Source organism: Vanessa cardui, chromosome 11 (genome assembly GCF_905220365.1).
Source record: "Vanessa cardui chromosome 11, ilVanCard2.1, whole genome shotgun sequence".
Lineage (NCBI taxonomy): Eukaryota > Metazoa > Arthropoda > Insecta > Lepidoptera > Nymphalidae > Vanessa > Vanessa cardui.
The window spans coordinates 13,318,399-13,336,790 of record NC_061133.1 but is presented as its reverse complement, the minus strand read 5'-3'; the positions used below and the strand labels follow the sequence as shown (position 1 = coordinate 13,336,790).

General features: G+C 33.2%; 1 protein-coding gene across 5 annotated transcripts in view; it reads right to left on the bottom strand.

The window, feature by feature from the left end:
• The window catches only part of LOC124533764 (integrin alpha-PS2), a 106,075-nt gene that overhangs the window by 64,911 nt on the left and 22,772 nt on the right, over window positions 1-18,392 (bottom strand). For all 5 annotated transcript variants that reach the window (XM_047109265.1, XM_047109267.1, XM_047109268.1 and 2 more), the window contains exon 2: window positions 1,937-2,097. In XM_047109265.1, the coding sequence (XP_046965221.1) occupies window positions 1,937-2,097 (161 nt within the window). The remainder of the gene's footprint in view (window positions 1-1,936; window positions 2,098-18,392) is intronic.

Below are 18,392 nucleotides of genomic sequence, written 5' to 3'. Positions count from 1 at the left end.
ATTAAAATGAAAAATATAGTTAAAAAAAAATATCGAAACATTCAAGGAAACAGTTACGAAGAATTGATCACTCAGCAATCTGCTATAAAAGTTCAGCAAAGCATTCTCGTAATTCTGACTACGACGATACAATTATTTCTCATCGAAATACGAGCGTTAAAAACTCAAGTCATAATAAATGCAAATAAATAAAACTCTTAAGCAATATATGACGCAGGGAACTCATAAAAACCGTTCTTGAAATATTAATCTCATTGTTTAACCACGAGCTCATTCGCCAACGGAATCTTAACGTCTGATATTTATGGTAATCACTTATGCGATTGGGTAACCAAATTCAACCGGTCAACCAAAATGCTTGTACTAATTTTATATTCAAGTTTCTTTGAGGATAACATTCAAAAACAAATAACAGATGTGTTCCTAAACTATTATAGAATCAGCATTGATAAAAAAAATTAATGTAATCATAAATTTGAATGGTGAATTATCAGGACCCAATTTGAAAGATTATGGCAATGTAGCGCCAAAATTGAAGGGCCCTGGTTTAAAGCTCCCTTAAATGCAGCCCTCATTATTACCAATGGAGAATCAAACATCAAACAGCAGACAGTTGCATTTCATAATGTCTAATTTCAACTGCCTTACTGTTAAAAAGGTTCAAATCATATTCTAAAACGCAACTTTACTTCGACGGTGGCAAATTTTCTCAGTTTTTTAGTGACCACCTAGTTTAGCAAGAGATCGGTTCACGAATTGAATGTAAGTCTATGTTATGAATTCCAAAAATTATCTACTAAGCTAATTCGGATCCAGTTCAACAATTGGTATTTTTTCCCACCAGTATGAACAAGAAATTTCAGAATATTTGACTAAATAATGGATATATTTAACAAATAATTGTATAAAAATACTGAACACGTATTCATCTGTAATATTTACTCATTGTTGTCGTATTACCTTTTTCATTACAATGGCGGACCTTATTTAATACCAAGATTCAACGATTAGGTAAGCAGCCTTATTTGGCACACCCATTTATTAGACTGAAAGTAACCGAGATTTCTCCTTAATAAAATGTAATAAAAACCAAACATTTCGCTGTGTATTATTCCCTGACATATTATATACAGCATCCGTCTGGGAACAAAGCGGTGGCGCTGTAACAGTGGTATAAATCAGTTGCGCGTGCGCAGCGCTGTCACGTTGCGCGGGAGTACGGGACTGCCGGGCTGCACGCCAAATAATAGACAACACACACGTTACATCGTAACTTTTTAACAAATGTGGAATCGTGTTTTTCTTGTTGTTAGGAATGTTTTATTGTTGTGTCAATATGCTTTGGTATTGAGGTTGTGTTTATAAGGCTTAGACGTACGTTGTATGTTTAATACAGCTTAATAATGGTATATAAATTATTATAAGTGTGTATTTAAAAAGCAATAATATTTATGATTTTGACACGATTTCTATTTAAATGTTTAGTCGAGACTGAATTAAATTTATTACGCGCACTTTTGAACAAGATATATATTCTGATACTTTTAAATGGTAGTGTGCGTTAGACTTCCACGGTAATGGTTCCGTATCATTCTGTCTTTCACAAATTCAGTCTTAAAATTTTCATTTACATTTTTCTTCATACCCTACAGTCTTTATGCTTCATAGTTTCAGAAACAAGATCCCTTACTACTTTATTTGGTATATCTTATATTCCATTTTATTACATTTATCTTATATACATAACGTGGTGGATTATGTTTTTAATATTCAGATTTTAACTCCCTAAAGTAACGTCCAAAATTTGACTTATTTATTGCTATTTTTCTGATTGGTCACCGAAATATGACTTAAAAAGATAAATAGTATTAGGTTCTTATACTAAAGTAATCATATTCGCATATGGTAATCCTTGTTTAGTTCTACTGTTACTTACTTCGATTCTTGTCAAATTCCATGAGTGAACATAACTGGAGCGGGTTGGTGCCGTCTTCCGGCGGGTAGCCACGATGTCCGGGCTGACAGCGGTACACCGCTCCTGGACGACGGACGCCGCTTACTTGGTACGGCTCATCTTCTGGTGCTCCCACCAAGATCCTGGAAGGATAGAAATAATTAAGATTACAAAATTAAAATATAATATATTCACTTTTGAATCGTCATTTAACAACTATTTTAAGTGAAGCTACCACTGGTTCGGAAAGTTGGTTCTACAGAGAAGAGCCGGCGAGAAACTCAGTAGTTTAAACCATTTAAAAATATAGACATGTTAGTTAATTACAATTATATATATATGTAGTTTATCCTGCCTGGAAGTCTACAAGTATTAATTCCACGTTTTTTTATCGTCTGCATAATCTTGTACTGAATAATATGCCTTCTTTACCAATGTATTTTTTACAAACGATTTCAATTTATGAAACCATATCTAAGTTCATAATCCAATAATTAAATATTGCCAGTTGACAATTTTCGGATGTGTATAACTCGATATTAGAAGAACAGTTCTATAAAGTGACTTTGATGTGTCAGCTTTTGAAGTTATATTTGTATTTACATAAAATTTATACACAAGTTTCAACGTATAAGATAAATATGTCACAACTGTTTCTTCCTTAATTGAATTCTCATAAAATATAACTATGTCAAGGATCTCTTATTAGTGGAAGCAGTTAGTCATAGAGATTTATTTATTGTGAACAGTTAATCAATAAAAAAAGTTAATTAAGTCATTAAAAATTATTATTAATTAAAAAGCTTCATCAAAAGTATAACACTTCGCCTCATTGCCTCCACTGGTGACAGGAGGGCTGTTTTGTTTTTTGCCCAGAGGATCGGAATTGCGATTCAACGGGGAAATGCTGCTAGCATTCTTGCCACCATTCCACGCGGTCAAGATTTATACAGTAACTAGTTTTAGTTCATATTTGCATATATTTAAGCATTTAATGTTATAAAATTAATTAATTATTATCGATCAATATGATTGGAATAATGAGTGAGTCGCAATGAAACCAAACATATCCTAGTTTATTTTTTCATAAATGAAAATGTTAGTCATGTGATTGTTATACTTTATAAATATTAATTTTGCGTATCATAATATCAAAGATCAATGTAATCTCTGTGGCCATCTAGCGTTGAATAGGGTCAAACAGTGCAGGGCCAACGCTGGCGAAGTGCCAGCCACGGAAATAGACAGAGTTCAATCCCCGGCTGTGTAACCGCTCGCCAAATTGTATTCCTATATAACTGACTCATATCGACAATCTGTTGAAATTTGTATCGCCACATATAACACACAGATAATGTGTCATTTGACGTATTATATGTATACTTTGACAATAAATTTTTTGATAGTAATAACATAAATAAAAGGGGGAAAAGAAATATCAGATATGCATTACGTAAAACGGCAGTTAATCTACAAACGTTACAATAAAAGTTAGTCATTTGAATTATCGACAGGATATGTTTGTTCTTATTTTCACATATTTGTATGTATTTAGTATTGATACTGCGATAAATATTAAATATTATTATACTATAGACCCCGTTTAACGAACTAAGACACAAAGGTTTAAATACAATTTAACCCGATAGAGAATACAATATATTGATGCTCAATTCCAATATAATAAACCTACCCAGTTATCTAATAGCTACTATACTATAGCACTATACTTACATGTGTATTTAAATACACTGCAAAATAGAAATGCAGAAAAAAATAATCTAAAATTACAAGTGAGTACAATCAAACAATATTATCGCACAATCACGAGATAAAATATAAGCTATGAATATTATTTATAAACGCATTCATTTCCATTATCGTATATTTGCCAATGAAGGCACACATACAACAAATCATTCAGTCATCGTATACCATATACTCACACATAAACATATAATCTTCTAGCTGAACCCACGGGTTCGGAACCCAAAATTATCTAATTAATGCTGAAAATATAACATATGTCCGTCCTTGACGTACAAGATTGCCTAATAGAAAATTTCATCAAAATTTAAAAGCGTTACAGAAAGAGTTACTATAGAATTTATAATGTTAGGTCAGATTTAGTTAATCATATATATATAGAACAGTCCTAATTAATTTAATTGATGAATAATAATTACGATTACGTAGTTAACAAATTTTTATTAATACTTTGACCAAGGAGAATATACGTATAAATATTTTTAGTAAGGTGCCTATGAATGATTTCACTGTTCGACTTTTCATCATTTTGTCACTCCGTGTCGAGTTTGCGGCGGGCGACAAATGTATTTCTGGCGCCGGAAGAGGGGACTATTTTGAGCTCGATCTCACCTTAGACACGCAAGACGAAGGTAAGATAATACACTACCAAACCTTACTATGTTAAAATGAGACAACAACATCACATTCATTACTCTGATCCCAATGTAAGTAGCTGAAGCACTTGTGTTATGGAAATCAGAAGTACCACAAATACCCAGACCCAAGACAACATAGAAAACTAATGGTAATCTACATCGACTCGGCCGGGAATCGAACCCGAAACCTCAGAGTGGCGTACCCATGAAAACCGGTGTACACACCACTCGACCATGGAGGTCGTCAAATCTTATTATATCATCGAAATATCCTTTAATTAATTAGGCTTATATGCTATAAGACTTTCAATTTTTTTATGGTATAGTTTTGCGGACGAGCATATGGGCCACCTGATGGTAAGTGGTCACCATCACCCAGAGACAATGAATCTTTTAGAAATTAACTATTTCTTACAACGTCAATGTGCCACCAACCTTGGGAACTAAGATGTTATGTCCCTTGTGCCTATAGTTACACTGGCTCACTCACCCTGCAAATCGGAATACAACAATACTGAGTACTGTTATTTGGCGGTAGAATAACTGATCAGTGGGTGGTACCTACCCAGACGGGCTTGCACTAAGCCCTACCACCAAGTAATGAACTTCGGGATGATTCTAAGGTTAAAAATAAGTTAAAAACGTGGTGGACTATTTGATTGTATGTGATCACCATCCCTTATTAGAAATACAGACGCTTAAAGGAATAAAAACCATTACGTAATACACCAATAAGCCCCAACCTTGGAAAATAATATATTAAGTACGTCACTTTTATCTGTACACTGGCTCATTCAACCCTTTCAAAGCGGAATATAATAATACTCATTATTATTATTATTTGATGAAGATTTTATGAGACGCCCGGTACCCAGGCGTATTTTTTAAAATCTCTAACATGAAGCCAATACTTTTATCAAATTTAATAAGAATTTATCTATTTATATGACTATTTTTTCTTCAATGATAATTTACTATTATATTATATATAATTTTACATAAATATTCGTAGACTTAAATTTATACAGCCATCAACCAAGACTACGAGACTAAGGACTCTACATAAAAATAATTCATATTTATTAAAAAAAAACGCTTTGACATTCTTCATTTAAATACATAAAGCAATGTTATTGTTCACCTGAATATTATCAAGAAATAACTAGAAAGATAAGTTTGTTTCCCTTTGAAAGACTGTAATTGCTTTAAGACAATAGTATCTCAATATTTCTATAATTATTCTGTTCTTGTAATCAGAGTTAGTCATCCATTTAAGCGCAGATTAGTAATGAGTCATTGTTCATAATCGATGTAAATATTAACCTTATACGTATTTAATTATTTGATCATTTTATTATTGAATCATTAATAAAATACTTACAAATACAGTGTTATACAGACCGACTTCTGTTGGAACTGAAGTGAAATCTTAATTACAGGTGATATCGACATTCGAATGAAAGAGGCAACATCACTCATAACATTCAGTTACATTGTACTTTAATACGTAAAAAAATATGTGACAACATATACAACCTTTTTGATCATCCTTCAAAAAGTAATGTTTGATTAATCCCTAGTTTATTCCATAAATACAAAAAAACTGCATAACCCAAAGGTAAGCAGAGACCTACTCGCCCTCGAAGAGATTCGTTTTGTATTGTCCCACTATAAGACATATCTAAATATGAATAACAAAAATTAAGCACATTAATACTAATGCCGCTTACTCAGGTTTGAACCAAAGTCTTTGATTAAGATTGACATACCATTACATCTAGGCCCAGTTGATACATGTAAAGCAATAATATATACAAGAATAGTAAGGATCAATGACCCATAAATGGCATTATTATAAAAATTACGTAAGAGAGTGTTGCCAACACAACTCACTGCTCTAACTAGGATTGACGTATGAACCTGCTTTCTTTGCCAACATTACTGGAAGATTGAGGATAATATTATTAGAGCTGTCTTTATAAACACAATGTCATAATAATTGATTAGGTCTCACAAAATGTCTGTTATACTTTACTCTGTAAATGCTTGATAATTGGGTCTTAAATAATGTTCCTTAGTTATATATTTTTTTCTTTTGACATCTCTCATTCGCGTCTGGAACGTTCTCGAACGTGTTAATACTAGAATGAATTCTTTTTTTAACTTTATGGCGTTTGCATTTCCAATATAAATTAATAATTACACAAAAATTTAGCACTTGAAAACAGTAACGATTTAAATCTGGAATTGAATCCGCAACCAGTATGTCTCTAGCTCAATAATGATCATCATGATTCATCTAGGCCGTATCGATTGTATACCTATGATTAAACCTTAAAGTAGTTACGCTTAAATACCAACTAACCAATAATGACATATGCAGCGATACTTAATAACATACTTATAATATATATATAGGTACATATATATAACGTTATGTTTTGTAGAGTACTTATACTTACCTCTTCAATGAATCTATAACTATATAGATTGTACACGCTAATATATATAGTTCCAAATTTGACCACTAGGGGCGCTGTAAAATTTAGCATAATTATTGAGAACATTCGATATTTAAAAAAATATACGACAATCTGACCACACTAGTTATTACGAACGCTTTTAATTCGAACACTAATTAGATGTTTCAACAATACTCATCCTAGAATATAATTAGGGTCAGCCAGGAGAACAGTAACGTTTTGATTGTTATTCGCTACGCTCTGGATCATCTTAGCTGTCAAGTGAACGTGTCCAATCGGGTGTTGGTGAGTCAAGCGTTGACTGAGTCACGACGCCGAGCGCCACCTGGCTTGTGTTTTATTTTTGTTATCGTTACGAAATTAAGATGTTCGCTTCATATCAGACGTTTTTAAAATCACTCATCGCGAAAAGAGGTCTTATATTTTTAACAGATAAGAAATAGCTTTACATATTTAATTTTTTTTTACTTATTCATTCAGGTTCACCGAAAATTGTTAACATTAGTATATATGGTAAATGTAACAATTAGGTACATTAGAGATTTAAACTCTTCGTATATAACAGTTAAATATATATACATTCATACTACGTGTATTTAAAAAAAATCATCAATTCAAATCAAAGTACACTTTATTCAAATACAGATCCGCATAAAAGGTACCGTTAAGGTTAAGGTATATAATGCAGATTCTACCAGATTCTTACATTGAAAATGATGAGGAATTCTTTTAGAGGTTAATAAATAGAAAGTATGTAATAATAAATAGTACATAAAATGTCCTCATTAGATTATGTTATTAAGATAAACTGAGGTAAATAACTCAAATGGGTTAAATACATGTAATTATATAAAATTATCTGACATCTTTCCACGAGGTTTTATCTCTACTCTGCGCTTTGTGATAACGAAACGGAATACCTATAATATAAAGAACTTAGATATCTAAATGAATGCTCGTATTGTTTATGGGAGCTGAGATGGCCCAGTAGTTAGAACGCGTGCATCTTAACCGATGATTGCGGGTTCAAACCCAGGCAAGCACCACTATATACTCGTATATGTGCTTAATTTGTATTAATAATTCATCTCATGCTCGGCGGTGAAGGAAAACATCGTGAGGAAACCTGCATGTGTCTAAATTCATCGAAATTCTGCCACATGTGCATTCCACCAACCCGCATTGGAACAGCGTGGTGGAATATGTTCCAAACCCTTTCCTTAATGGAAGAGGAGGCCTTATCTCAGCAGTGGGAAATGTACAGGCTGTTACTTTACTTTACTTTTTACTTTATTGTTTATGGGCTACAGGTTCTTTTCTATACTACCCGGGTAGGAGTATGACGCCACACCATCTGATGGTAAATGGAAGTGGAGTCAGAACGCGAAGACGACTAGTACAGTCAGCAAGAATGAGCTGCACTAGTCGCTTTTGCTATGTTGACCCGTAAGATCTTCACGCTTTGTTTGAAGACACCCAGGTTATTAAAGAAGGGGATACTAATAAAGAAGATAATAAAGAATAAATAGATAATAAAGAAGGGGGACACACGTGTTAGAACAGTTTCATTTTTAGTTCAAAATGAAATAAGTTTTTTAAAGTATAGTAAAGCGGACAGACAATAGGCCACTTGATGGTAAGTAGTCATCACCATCACATAGTTTCTGTACAAAATATTAACCATTCCTTCCATCATCCCTTGTGTCTGTAATTAAGTACACTAGCTCTCGACCCCTACGAGCTACTAACAGAACTACGCTAATTATGATAAAGTATTTATGTTTGGCGGTAGAATATCTGATGAGTATCTACCTAAGCTTGCACAAAACCCTACCCAATGAAAAGTTCTAGTTATAAATGAATGTTAAATTATATAAGATTTTAAATTGGCATGGTTACTTTTAATAACCACCTAGTTTAGTAGTTTCACGATTTATTACGTCTTGGTAACGAGGCGAATATATTCTTAGATAATGTCGAAATATCGAGCACTACCAAAAAAGAAAAATAAAATAAAAAACATGTCAAATGCATTTACGTTTTAAATAACTGTAATATGTTCAATTACTAAAGTATAGTATTAATTCTTCTTATCAGCAGAACTTATCACAGTTAAAATGTTTATGTTTTTAAATAGATATACATATATAGTTTAAGAATGAAAGCGGTTGCGCAATAGAGATAAATATATTCAAATTTGTTATCAAAAATGATCTCAAACAAATCTCTCGTAGTAATTTTTTTGTCACGTGATAACGATGTGCGATGACACGTAGCCTTCGAGCCAATGAAAGATAATAAGCTGATGACACAAAGGTCAAAAACATTCTCCAGACATCAAGGACTCGACTTGGAATATCGCCAAATATTGGATCAAACGTTGGTTCAAATATCACAAATATATTTCGTGTTTTTATTTGCATAATATTTTTATTTTTTTACCTATATTGTTTAACCAAATATATTTGTGTAATTGCTAAATTCATGTCTAGTATATTTTTTCCAAAAAGATACAATAATAAAGTAAAATAATTTTTAGTTAGGTATTTACCAGAACTTGAAAAACTATCGTAACATTTACTTAATAAAACCGGCCAAGTGCGAGTCGGACTTGTTCGCGAAGGCTTAAATATAAAAATCATAAATATTGAATGAGGGCCCAACTAAGTGTGTATTTTATTCTGTTTTTGTTAGTATTTCTCGCGTTATAGTGCCAACAGAAATATATCAGTGAAAATTTCAACTGTCTAACTATCACACGGACAGCGTGACAGACAGAGTTTTAGTAAGGGAGTCCCGTTTGGCCCTTGGTTACGGAACCCTAAAAAGTATTATCGGTATATAACTGTCTATTACACTGGAATAGGTCCTCCTCAGACTTCAAGAAGAAGTTGTGCTTTGTATTGATTTCCTAATATTATTTATTCGGCTATAAATAGTAGCATATCAGAAACCGACAAATAATACATTTTATAACAATAAAGATCTGAGGATACCAACAGGTTTCTTTGACTCAATATCAGCTCGATCTGCAATTATTTAAAGCAGCGAATTGATTACCATAAAACATTTATATTTTTCAAGGATTTCTATTAGTTTTGCATGTCGTAATGCTGTGAATGGTAGAAGTTTTACATTACATTTACATTAACAGTCTGTAAATTTCCCACTGCTGGGCTAAAACCTCTTTTCCATTAGAGGGGAACGTTTGGACTTATTCTACCAAGCTACTCTAATGCGGGGATACACATGTGGCACAATTTCGTATAGGACACCTGTAGGTTTCATGTATTTACTATCAGAGATACATATTTTTTTTTGGTTCGACTAAATTTTTAACAAACAATCGGGATCTAGAAGATCAGATTGAAGATTGAATAGAATCTTATGCTTTTTGCATGCCCACTACAACATGAATTTGAGTTAAAAAGTTGTCGTACAAAACTATGACTGCGGGACGAATACACACGGTAATATTCGCTAAGACAATTAAAATACATTTCATATCGCGTGAAAACACGAACTATCTTGTTTATATTTTTATAATTCTTTATCAACGCTGTCACTGTTACCATTCCTAACGCCTCGTTAACGTTGCGCCACAAACGTTGACATACCTATCTTCAGCAAACTGAATTTAATCTTTTACACGAGCAATTAGGGTCGTTGTCTTCATTACTTGTAGGTATTTTACAGGTGGTGAGACTTTACTGCCTAATTAGACGGTTGAAACACGTAAAGAAATCTAATGATATCGATTGATTTTTATTTTATTATTAAACTTTGCACGTTCATAATGCGTCGAGAGTAACACAAGTTGATTCCAGGCAGGATATCTTACAGAAATTTAATTGTTTTGAATAGTGATTACTGATTTTCCTATCGGTTCGTCCCGGTAGTATCTATCTAAAAAACCGGTAGCTTAAAATTCTAATATGTCAAATAAGTAATTAACTAAAAGTTGAATAAGCACTCGCATAAAGAATATTTTGATTTTATTTGCACTCATTTTAGGCGATTGTTGTCACAACTAGTATCTCAAAAATGGTTGTACTGGATAATTTATCACAGCTGGGTTTTTTTAGTTACTTTGTCTGACTAATACATAATGTACACCAATCAAATTTCAATTTAAAACTGGATCATAAAAATAAAATTAAGTGGAATTTAAATTATTCAAATTACATGGTGTGCTAATTATACAAACTAAGTGAATACTAATATCACAAAATGAACTAATAAATCACCAAGTCTCTCGAAATAAGTGACTTTATAGATGGTACTTGGATACGGAACCAGCCTCGTTATATTATAGGTCACGATATTCGCAGACATTACGGTCGGAATGACAATTTATCCAGCTAATTGTTTCTTGTTACGGCGGTACGAGCGACGCGTCGTCTTGCAGCCGATGTCATTCTCTGCATCATTACTCATAATTCACGTTACACGATATATGTGAATAAGTATTATAAAATACTTACTACTACTACAACTTCAAAATTAGAAACATCTAGTGAGTTAAAAAAAAATAGACATAGATTATATTGAAACTTGAACTATTCCCTATGTCCCTGAAATCGATCAAGTTTTGCGTTGTAATGTTCAAACTCAAACTCGTACTCAAATAACTTTATTATAATATAGAAGCATTATACTACGTATTGATGGTAAAATTAAACACTATCCTAAAAAGAAACACCCAGACCTGATAAGAACCGGCGAAAGAAACTCAGAGGGACGAATTAATTAAATACATATTGTATATGAACAGAAATAGTCGTCATTCCCCCCTTTCCTTATGATCAAATAAAAGCTTATCAGCCATATAATTAGTAGTTAAAATATTAAACCTATATTAAAACGACTTATATCAATCTATATGTACATAAATACATAATTCAAAGCAATACGTACACAAAATAGATAACGACGTTATATTTAGCGACACAAGTAAATAAGTCATGTTTTGAAGCCCCACCGATACCGCGTAAGGCGAGAACGGTTTGACCCTTTTGTCTCGAGATCGTCTCGTCGTGATTACGGAATTTGATAGGCTTCGCTAAGATATTTTAATTGCACGTTCATGAACATGACATGCGTGTTAAATTATTATTTATATACTAGCTGTGCCCGCGACTTTTTACACGTTAGAATTTAACAAAAAAAATATATTATTGTATCCTAAGTTACTCCTTATTATATGAGTTATGTGCCAGTGAAAGTCCCGTCGAAATCGGCCCAGCCGATCTAGAGATTAGCCGGAACAAACAGACAGACGAAGATTGTAAAAAATGTTATTTTGGTAAATGTACCGTGCATACATTCAGATGTATTGAGTAAAAAAGGGCTATTTTAATATTACAAACAGACACTCCAATTTTATTATACATGTATCTATACAGATATAGATACAGTTCTCAACGGCGAAAATTATTAAAATATCCTTTTTTATTACTACAAGACTATATGTTCTTCGCTTTGTAATGTTAAGCTCAATGGATACAGTATAGAACAGTAACAGTCTGTAAATTTCCCACTGCTGTGCTAAGGCCTCTTCATACATTAAGGAGAGGATTTGGAATATATTCCACTACGCTGTTCGAATGCGGATTGGTGAAATGCACATGTGGCAGAATTTCTGTGTGTGATGAATGTGATGGCTGTCTGTGTGCTCTAGGTAAAGTTCAATAAATTTAACGCCGGTGAAGACGCAGGTTCAACTAGTTTAATGTAAACAATAAGGATTTTTTTTGAAAATATTGTTTTTAAATTCGTGACTAATTTTTAATACTAACGTTTACTTATTAAATGACATATAACAGCGATATTTCAAAACATTATTTGTCTTAAGCATTAGGTAAGCGTTATAAGAAGGTGTTATGCGAACCGCGCCAAAAAACTTATGTTACAGCAAAACCTTAAATATAAATTCTATCCATCCGCTAACACAAACTTCATTGACAACTTTAGTAAATGAGTCTATTGGTTGGTACATTTCTGAACGAAACAATCTAATTGTAATTTATACGACACGACAGTACCTTTGCATTAGAAAAAATCAACCACTATTTACATTGTTAATGCGCTGCCAGATATGGGATCTATTACGTTATCTTGTTTCTATAATTAAACTGAAACCGTCATCCGTCAAACCAAATACATTGTATTGAGTTTGACAGTAGAATATCTTATGATTAGGAGTTTCTAGACGAGCCGGTAGTTTTATTGTGCATGAAATGTTTTGTAGTGAAACATAATAGTTGAGTAGTCAGTCCTCTATAAGAACTCACTTCCTTTCTCACTCTAAAAGCTATTGTGATAAGATTATCATATTTATAGTCAATGTCACATATTTCAATCAACTTCTGCGGTGAGTTACGAGTCGGTTATGACAGATGAGATCTAAGATTATTCAGACTTCTCTCTATTAATGGCACAAATGCCATGTTCTCTTATTTTAATTAACTTGTTCTGCGTTTTAAATAATGAGCTGAATTGAAAAATCAAACATAATTTATGCCCTAGTGTCCAAAATATCTCATCTACTAAATATAATTCAAAACGGCAATTAATTTCAAACAAAGCTTGAGTTTAATTTGATTATTAAATAAAATAGATAATTTGCAAATAAAATGTAATAGTCATTGAAAGTAGAGAACAAGTGACATAAGATGCCCGGCCCGCATAGGGTGGGCCTTCGCCCTGATTGACTCAATGAGAAGATTGCAAGGGTCTGCGGACCCGTGAGAATGGCGAGAGCCACGAGTACACTCACATTACATTATTTAACTCCATATAACAATTCAAAACATAAACATTGAACAGGAACTATTATAAGTAAAAATAATTACCCACATTCGTTACTTTTAAAACGTTTTGGAATCCTGTGGTTTTGACTTCATTGTTTTTTTTTTTGTAAAAGATATTCAAAACTTGCATCTTTATTGTTTTATTTAAAAACCTAAATTTCGTAAAAAAAAATTATTTAGTTTAGATGGAGTCTAGTCAAGTCTGCGAATGACACCCTGCTGTGCATCCTATTGTCTCCGGTAAAAGTCTTGGCACTTTTTCCGCCACGCAAATCCAGTGCCTATTATTTGGCAAATAAATGGCAAAATGTTCACCAACACATCCACGTCAACCCGATATTTTTCCGTACAGTAGAATATGAATAAGATCGGTCAAGATTTAACGTAATATCTCGAGATTGGTTTATTAAATTAATAATACCATTCACATATGAAACTACGTGAGGCCGCTAGTGTCCATAAGCATAACCATTCCTACGACAAAGGTAAAGCCGGTAAATTGCGAAAGCCGGTAATTTCGGCAATCACAGATGCAAATGGCGGGAAAGCAAGGCGTAGGTTGATTTTTTAATGGTATTTAGAACGAATAAATGCGAAGGCGTCAAGTTGTTTTTAGAGATACAATTTGTATTGACTTCTTAATAACTTAGATAAATACATATACATATAATATTAAGATTTTTTGACATCTACAAAAAATTAAAGATATACCCTAGAACATATAATATTTATACTAAGATAAGTTCTTAATTGCTTTTAGGGCTTATAGCCAAGTTAAAATCATTGAACGATATATACACATATATTAAAATTACGTATGTCGTAAGCATGAAGTAGAAACATATAGTCTATTATTATCACCACGCTCAAGGTGAGAAGAAATCAGTGAGACTTGCGCTCGCGCATCGTGTTAAGTATAATTCACGCATTTTAGAGGCATCGAAACGTGCGTGGGAGTGATCGTGCCCCACTTTTGATTCAAATGAAAGTGCCCTTGAATGGTCGGTGTACCATTCATGAATTATTCTAGTCATTCATAGTTATCTGACGATAGATTACGACATTGTTAATCTGATTTCCCTTTTTATATAAAATACTTGGATGTCATTTATAATTCGATACCTTTAAAAATAGTGGAATAATAATCCCCAAAGACTCTTTGGAATATAATTACAAAGCTGTATCGAACTTCATCAGCTTCAGATTTCAAGAACTATATTTTCATTTTAAAGAACGGAAACGTCGTTTCAAATCTTTCATCCCAATTTTTATAGCCTTCGTCTTCTTTTTATAGTCTTCATTAGATTAATTTATTAACCAAAATGTATAAATTTGCATTATTCAATTATTCAAGCTTTTTAAAATTTATAATAAAATTTCGTCCATTAACGAGAGCAAAATAGAAACAGCAGTTTAAGATCATTGTAAAAAATTTAGAATCGGTGCAAGTAGCCGGTTTAAGTAAACTTAGTCATGATATGATTGTACACACTATGTCACATGTAGATGATAAGAATCTGTATTTTCTGATATTTCATGTTAAAAATTTAATCTACTCGTAAAATGTCAATTCATGATACCGACTTGAAAAAACTGAAATAATAAAAAACAAAATCAAATCAACTTTTAATAAGGTAGCAAGCACTATGTATCTATAGGTTGGTTAAACCTCAATTTTAATAACTCGTTACATATAAAGATTTAATGAGGAAACCTATAAAAGGATAGAGATTAGCGTGAAGAATAAATAATTATTATTAGCACCTCGTCCGACTTCCTTCGCTCGTTATCTAAATTAGGATCAACAAAGGCACTGCGGAGCGATCTCACCTAATAATTAGTACCCTAATCTCGGCTTATATCTCGGCGCAATTAACAGGAGATCTACGATCATCGGTTAAGATGCACGCGTTCTAACCACTGGACTATCTCGACTATTGCGGGTTCAAATCTGAATATTCATGTGCTTAATTTGTGTTTATAATTCATCCCGTGCTCGGCAGTGAAGGCAAATACCTCGAGGAAACCCGTGTCATATTTCATAGAAATTCTGCCACATGTGTATTCCACCAACCCGCATTGGAACAGCGTGGTGGAATATGTTCCAAACTTTCTCCTCAAAGGGAGATGAGGCCTTAGCTCAGCAGTGGGAAATTTACAGGCTGTGAAAGATAAATACTGCTGGGTACTACTGAATGGAAACAGAAGTTGTAAATAATTCATAACATGTACATATATCTTGACAATTATTTCATAACAATTCGACAGAATAACGACGTTGCATTTTAAACAATAATCGAAAATCAAATCATGCTTTTTTCAGTTTAGCTTTTACAAGCACTTTTGAATCGTCATTTAACGTTAATATTAAGTGAAGCTAGTGAAGCAAATTCTACCGGAGAAGAACCGGCAAGATTCTCAGTAGTTACTCTTTTTCAACATTTAAAAATACAAAGCCAAATAAATTAAATACAATTGTATATGTATGTAATCGCAACTTAATTTTAAAGGTTTTTTTTTTAATTAACTTCCTAATGAGAGGTTTCGGTTTCCTCTTGTAATTTGTTCCACACGTTAAATGCATTTACGATAGCGAAGTATTGAAAATTTATGACTGTTACACACGTGTGTAGTCAGTTGTTTACCGTAGGTCTGTATGACGCGACCACCCGGTCAGGCCTTTATGATACATGGTACCACTGTCACCTAACGGTATTCAATTAAAGCATTATGTTAATTTAATCCCATTTCATGCTTATTAAGCGGTTTAGAAAAATTCTTAATTTTTCAATTATCTAAATATTATAGATTTTTTTTTGTATTTTAAATAGATTTATAAGTCTGATAGTAATCTTAATTTCTTTATTGTCACGTGATATGCGAATGCGTTTTGAAGAGTTGTTGTGTTGCGCATGCGTTGATGTATATTCTGCAAACAAAAACCGGCAAGAAACTCACTTACGTTGCAATACTGGTATTAAATATACTACAGAATTTGTTTATTTACGACATCACATTACAAACTTCTAAAATCAGTGTTTCTTTACTATATTGTTCATGTATTGTATACAAAAATCTTCCTCTCGAAACACTCTATCTATTAAAAAAAATCATATTTTTATTTTCTAGCGACTTTGTTTTATAATACGTAGTGATTAACAACTTATACTAATACATAATAACTCATTTAACATGTCTGATATCAACTAATAAAGGTAAGATTTAAACTCTATGTAGTCAAATAATACCAAACGTTTTTCGTTCATACTGTCTGGCCCCGGCAATAAGGGGACTAACACACGTTACGGCGGTACTTTTCTTGTCCTCTAATTAAATCAGTCGCCACCTGTCCCCTGTTCCCTGCGCGGGATGCGCGCGTGCGCACCTTCCTTCCTCTCCGACAATAAACCAACGAGTTATATTCAACCTTATACCCTTATAATAGAGTATATTTTTGTTTAAATACGCAAAGGGCTATTTATCAGCAATCGGCATCACAAAAGTCTTCAACTCGATCGCAGGTGTTTGTATATATCGTTTAATTTATATAAGGCTTTTGTGAACGCACGCGTCTATACATACTTATAAGTTAAATTACAGCTAATCAAACAGGTGCTTGGTTCTAAGTGAGAATAATAGACAGATTCTTTAAATAGTTATTTATTACATAATCTGATTTCTTACAATCCTTATATTGTAACTTTCCTGACTCCTCATTACATTACAGATTCTGTCTTTCAAGATTTTTGGGAAACACAGTGCACGCAAAATAAAATCCTCCCTCTCTTTTCATTGATACTCCATTCCTATTTCTAGTAACATGACGAAATATAGCCTTCCACTATAAATGGCTATATGACACTGAAATACTTATGCGTACAAATTGGATGTGTAGTCTGTGACAATAGTGCGAACAAGCAAACAATCTCTTCAGCTTTCTAATAATAGTATAGACGTAACACATCAACATCGGTACAACAACACACGAGGAATTAGTGGACGTGAATATAACCTCAAGTTCGCCTTTTACTGGTATATATTGTATATGTAAAATGGCAGTAAGTCGGTCACATCTGTCGAAGAAGCGATAGTCGTTGAGGCAAGAAGATTCTAAAGTGGAGATCGCGAATCGGCAAACGTAATGACGCCCTGTGGCAAGGTCGAGTGATATGCGGAAGGTTTTTCTATAATGGTATTGGTTGGCGAACGAGCATATGGGCCACCAGATGGTAAGTGGTCACCATCACCCATAGACAATGAAGCTGTAAGAAATATTAACTATTCCTTACATCGTCAATGTGCCGCCAACCTTGGGAACTAATATGTTATGTTGTAAGGTGGTAGAAAGTGGGTGATAAGGGCCGAAGATCGTGCTCAGCGGTGCACCTAGGGGAGACATATATGTATGTCCAGCAGTGATAACTTCAACGAAATTAATGTCACGTGAACGCATAGAATATTCCTATTATAAAATGACGATTATTTTTATACGTATAACATCATATTGCATGTTATCAATTTAATTACATCATGTTATCATTTAATTTAATAGTCCACTTATAATTGTTAACGTTTCACATCGTTTAAAGTTCATACGGATCATGTTAACGATAGGTAGACGTAACGCCGAGCCTCGATATTAAGTCGATAATCCGAGAACAGCCGTAACAGTTAACTACCCACCCTACAAGTCGTTACGCTATATTTACTCGTCTGCGCACGCGCATGGAAGTTGCCG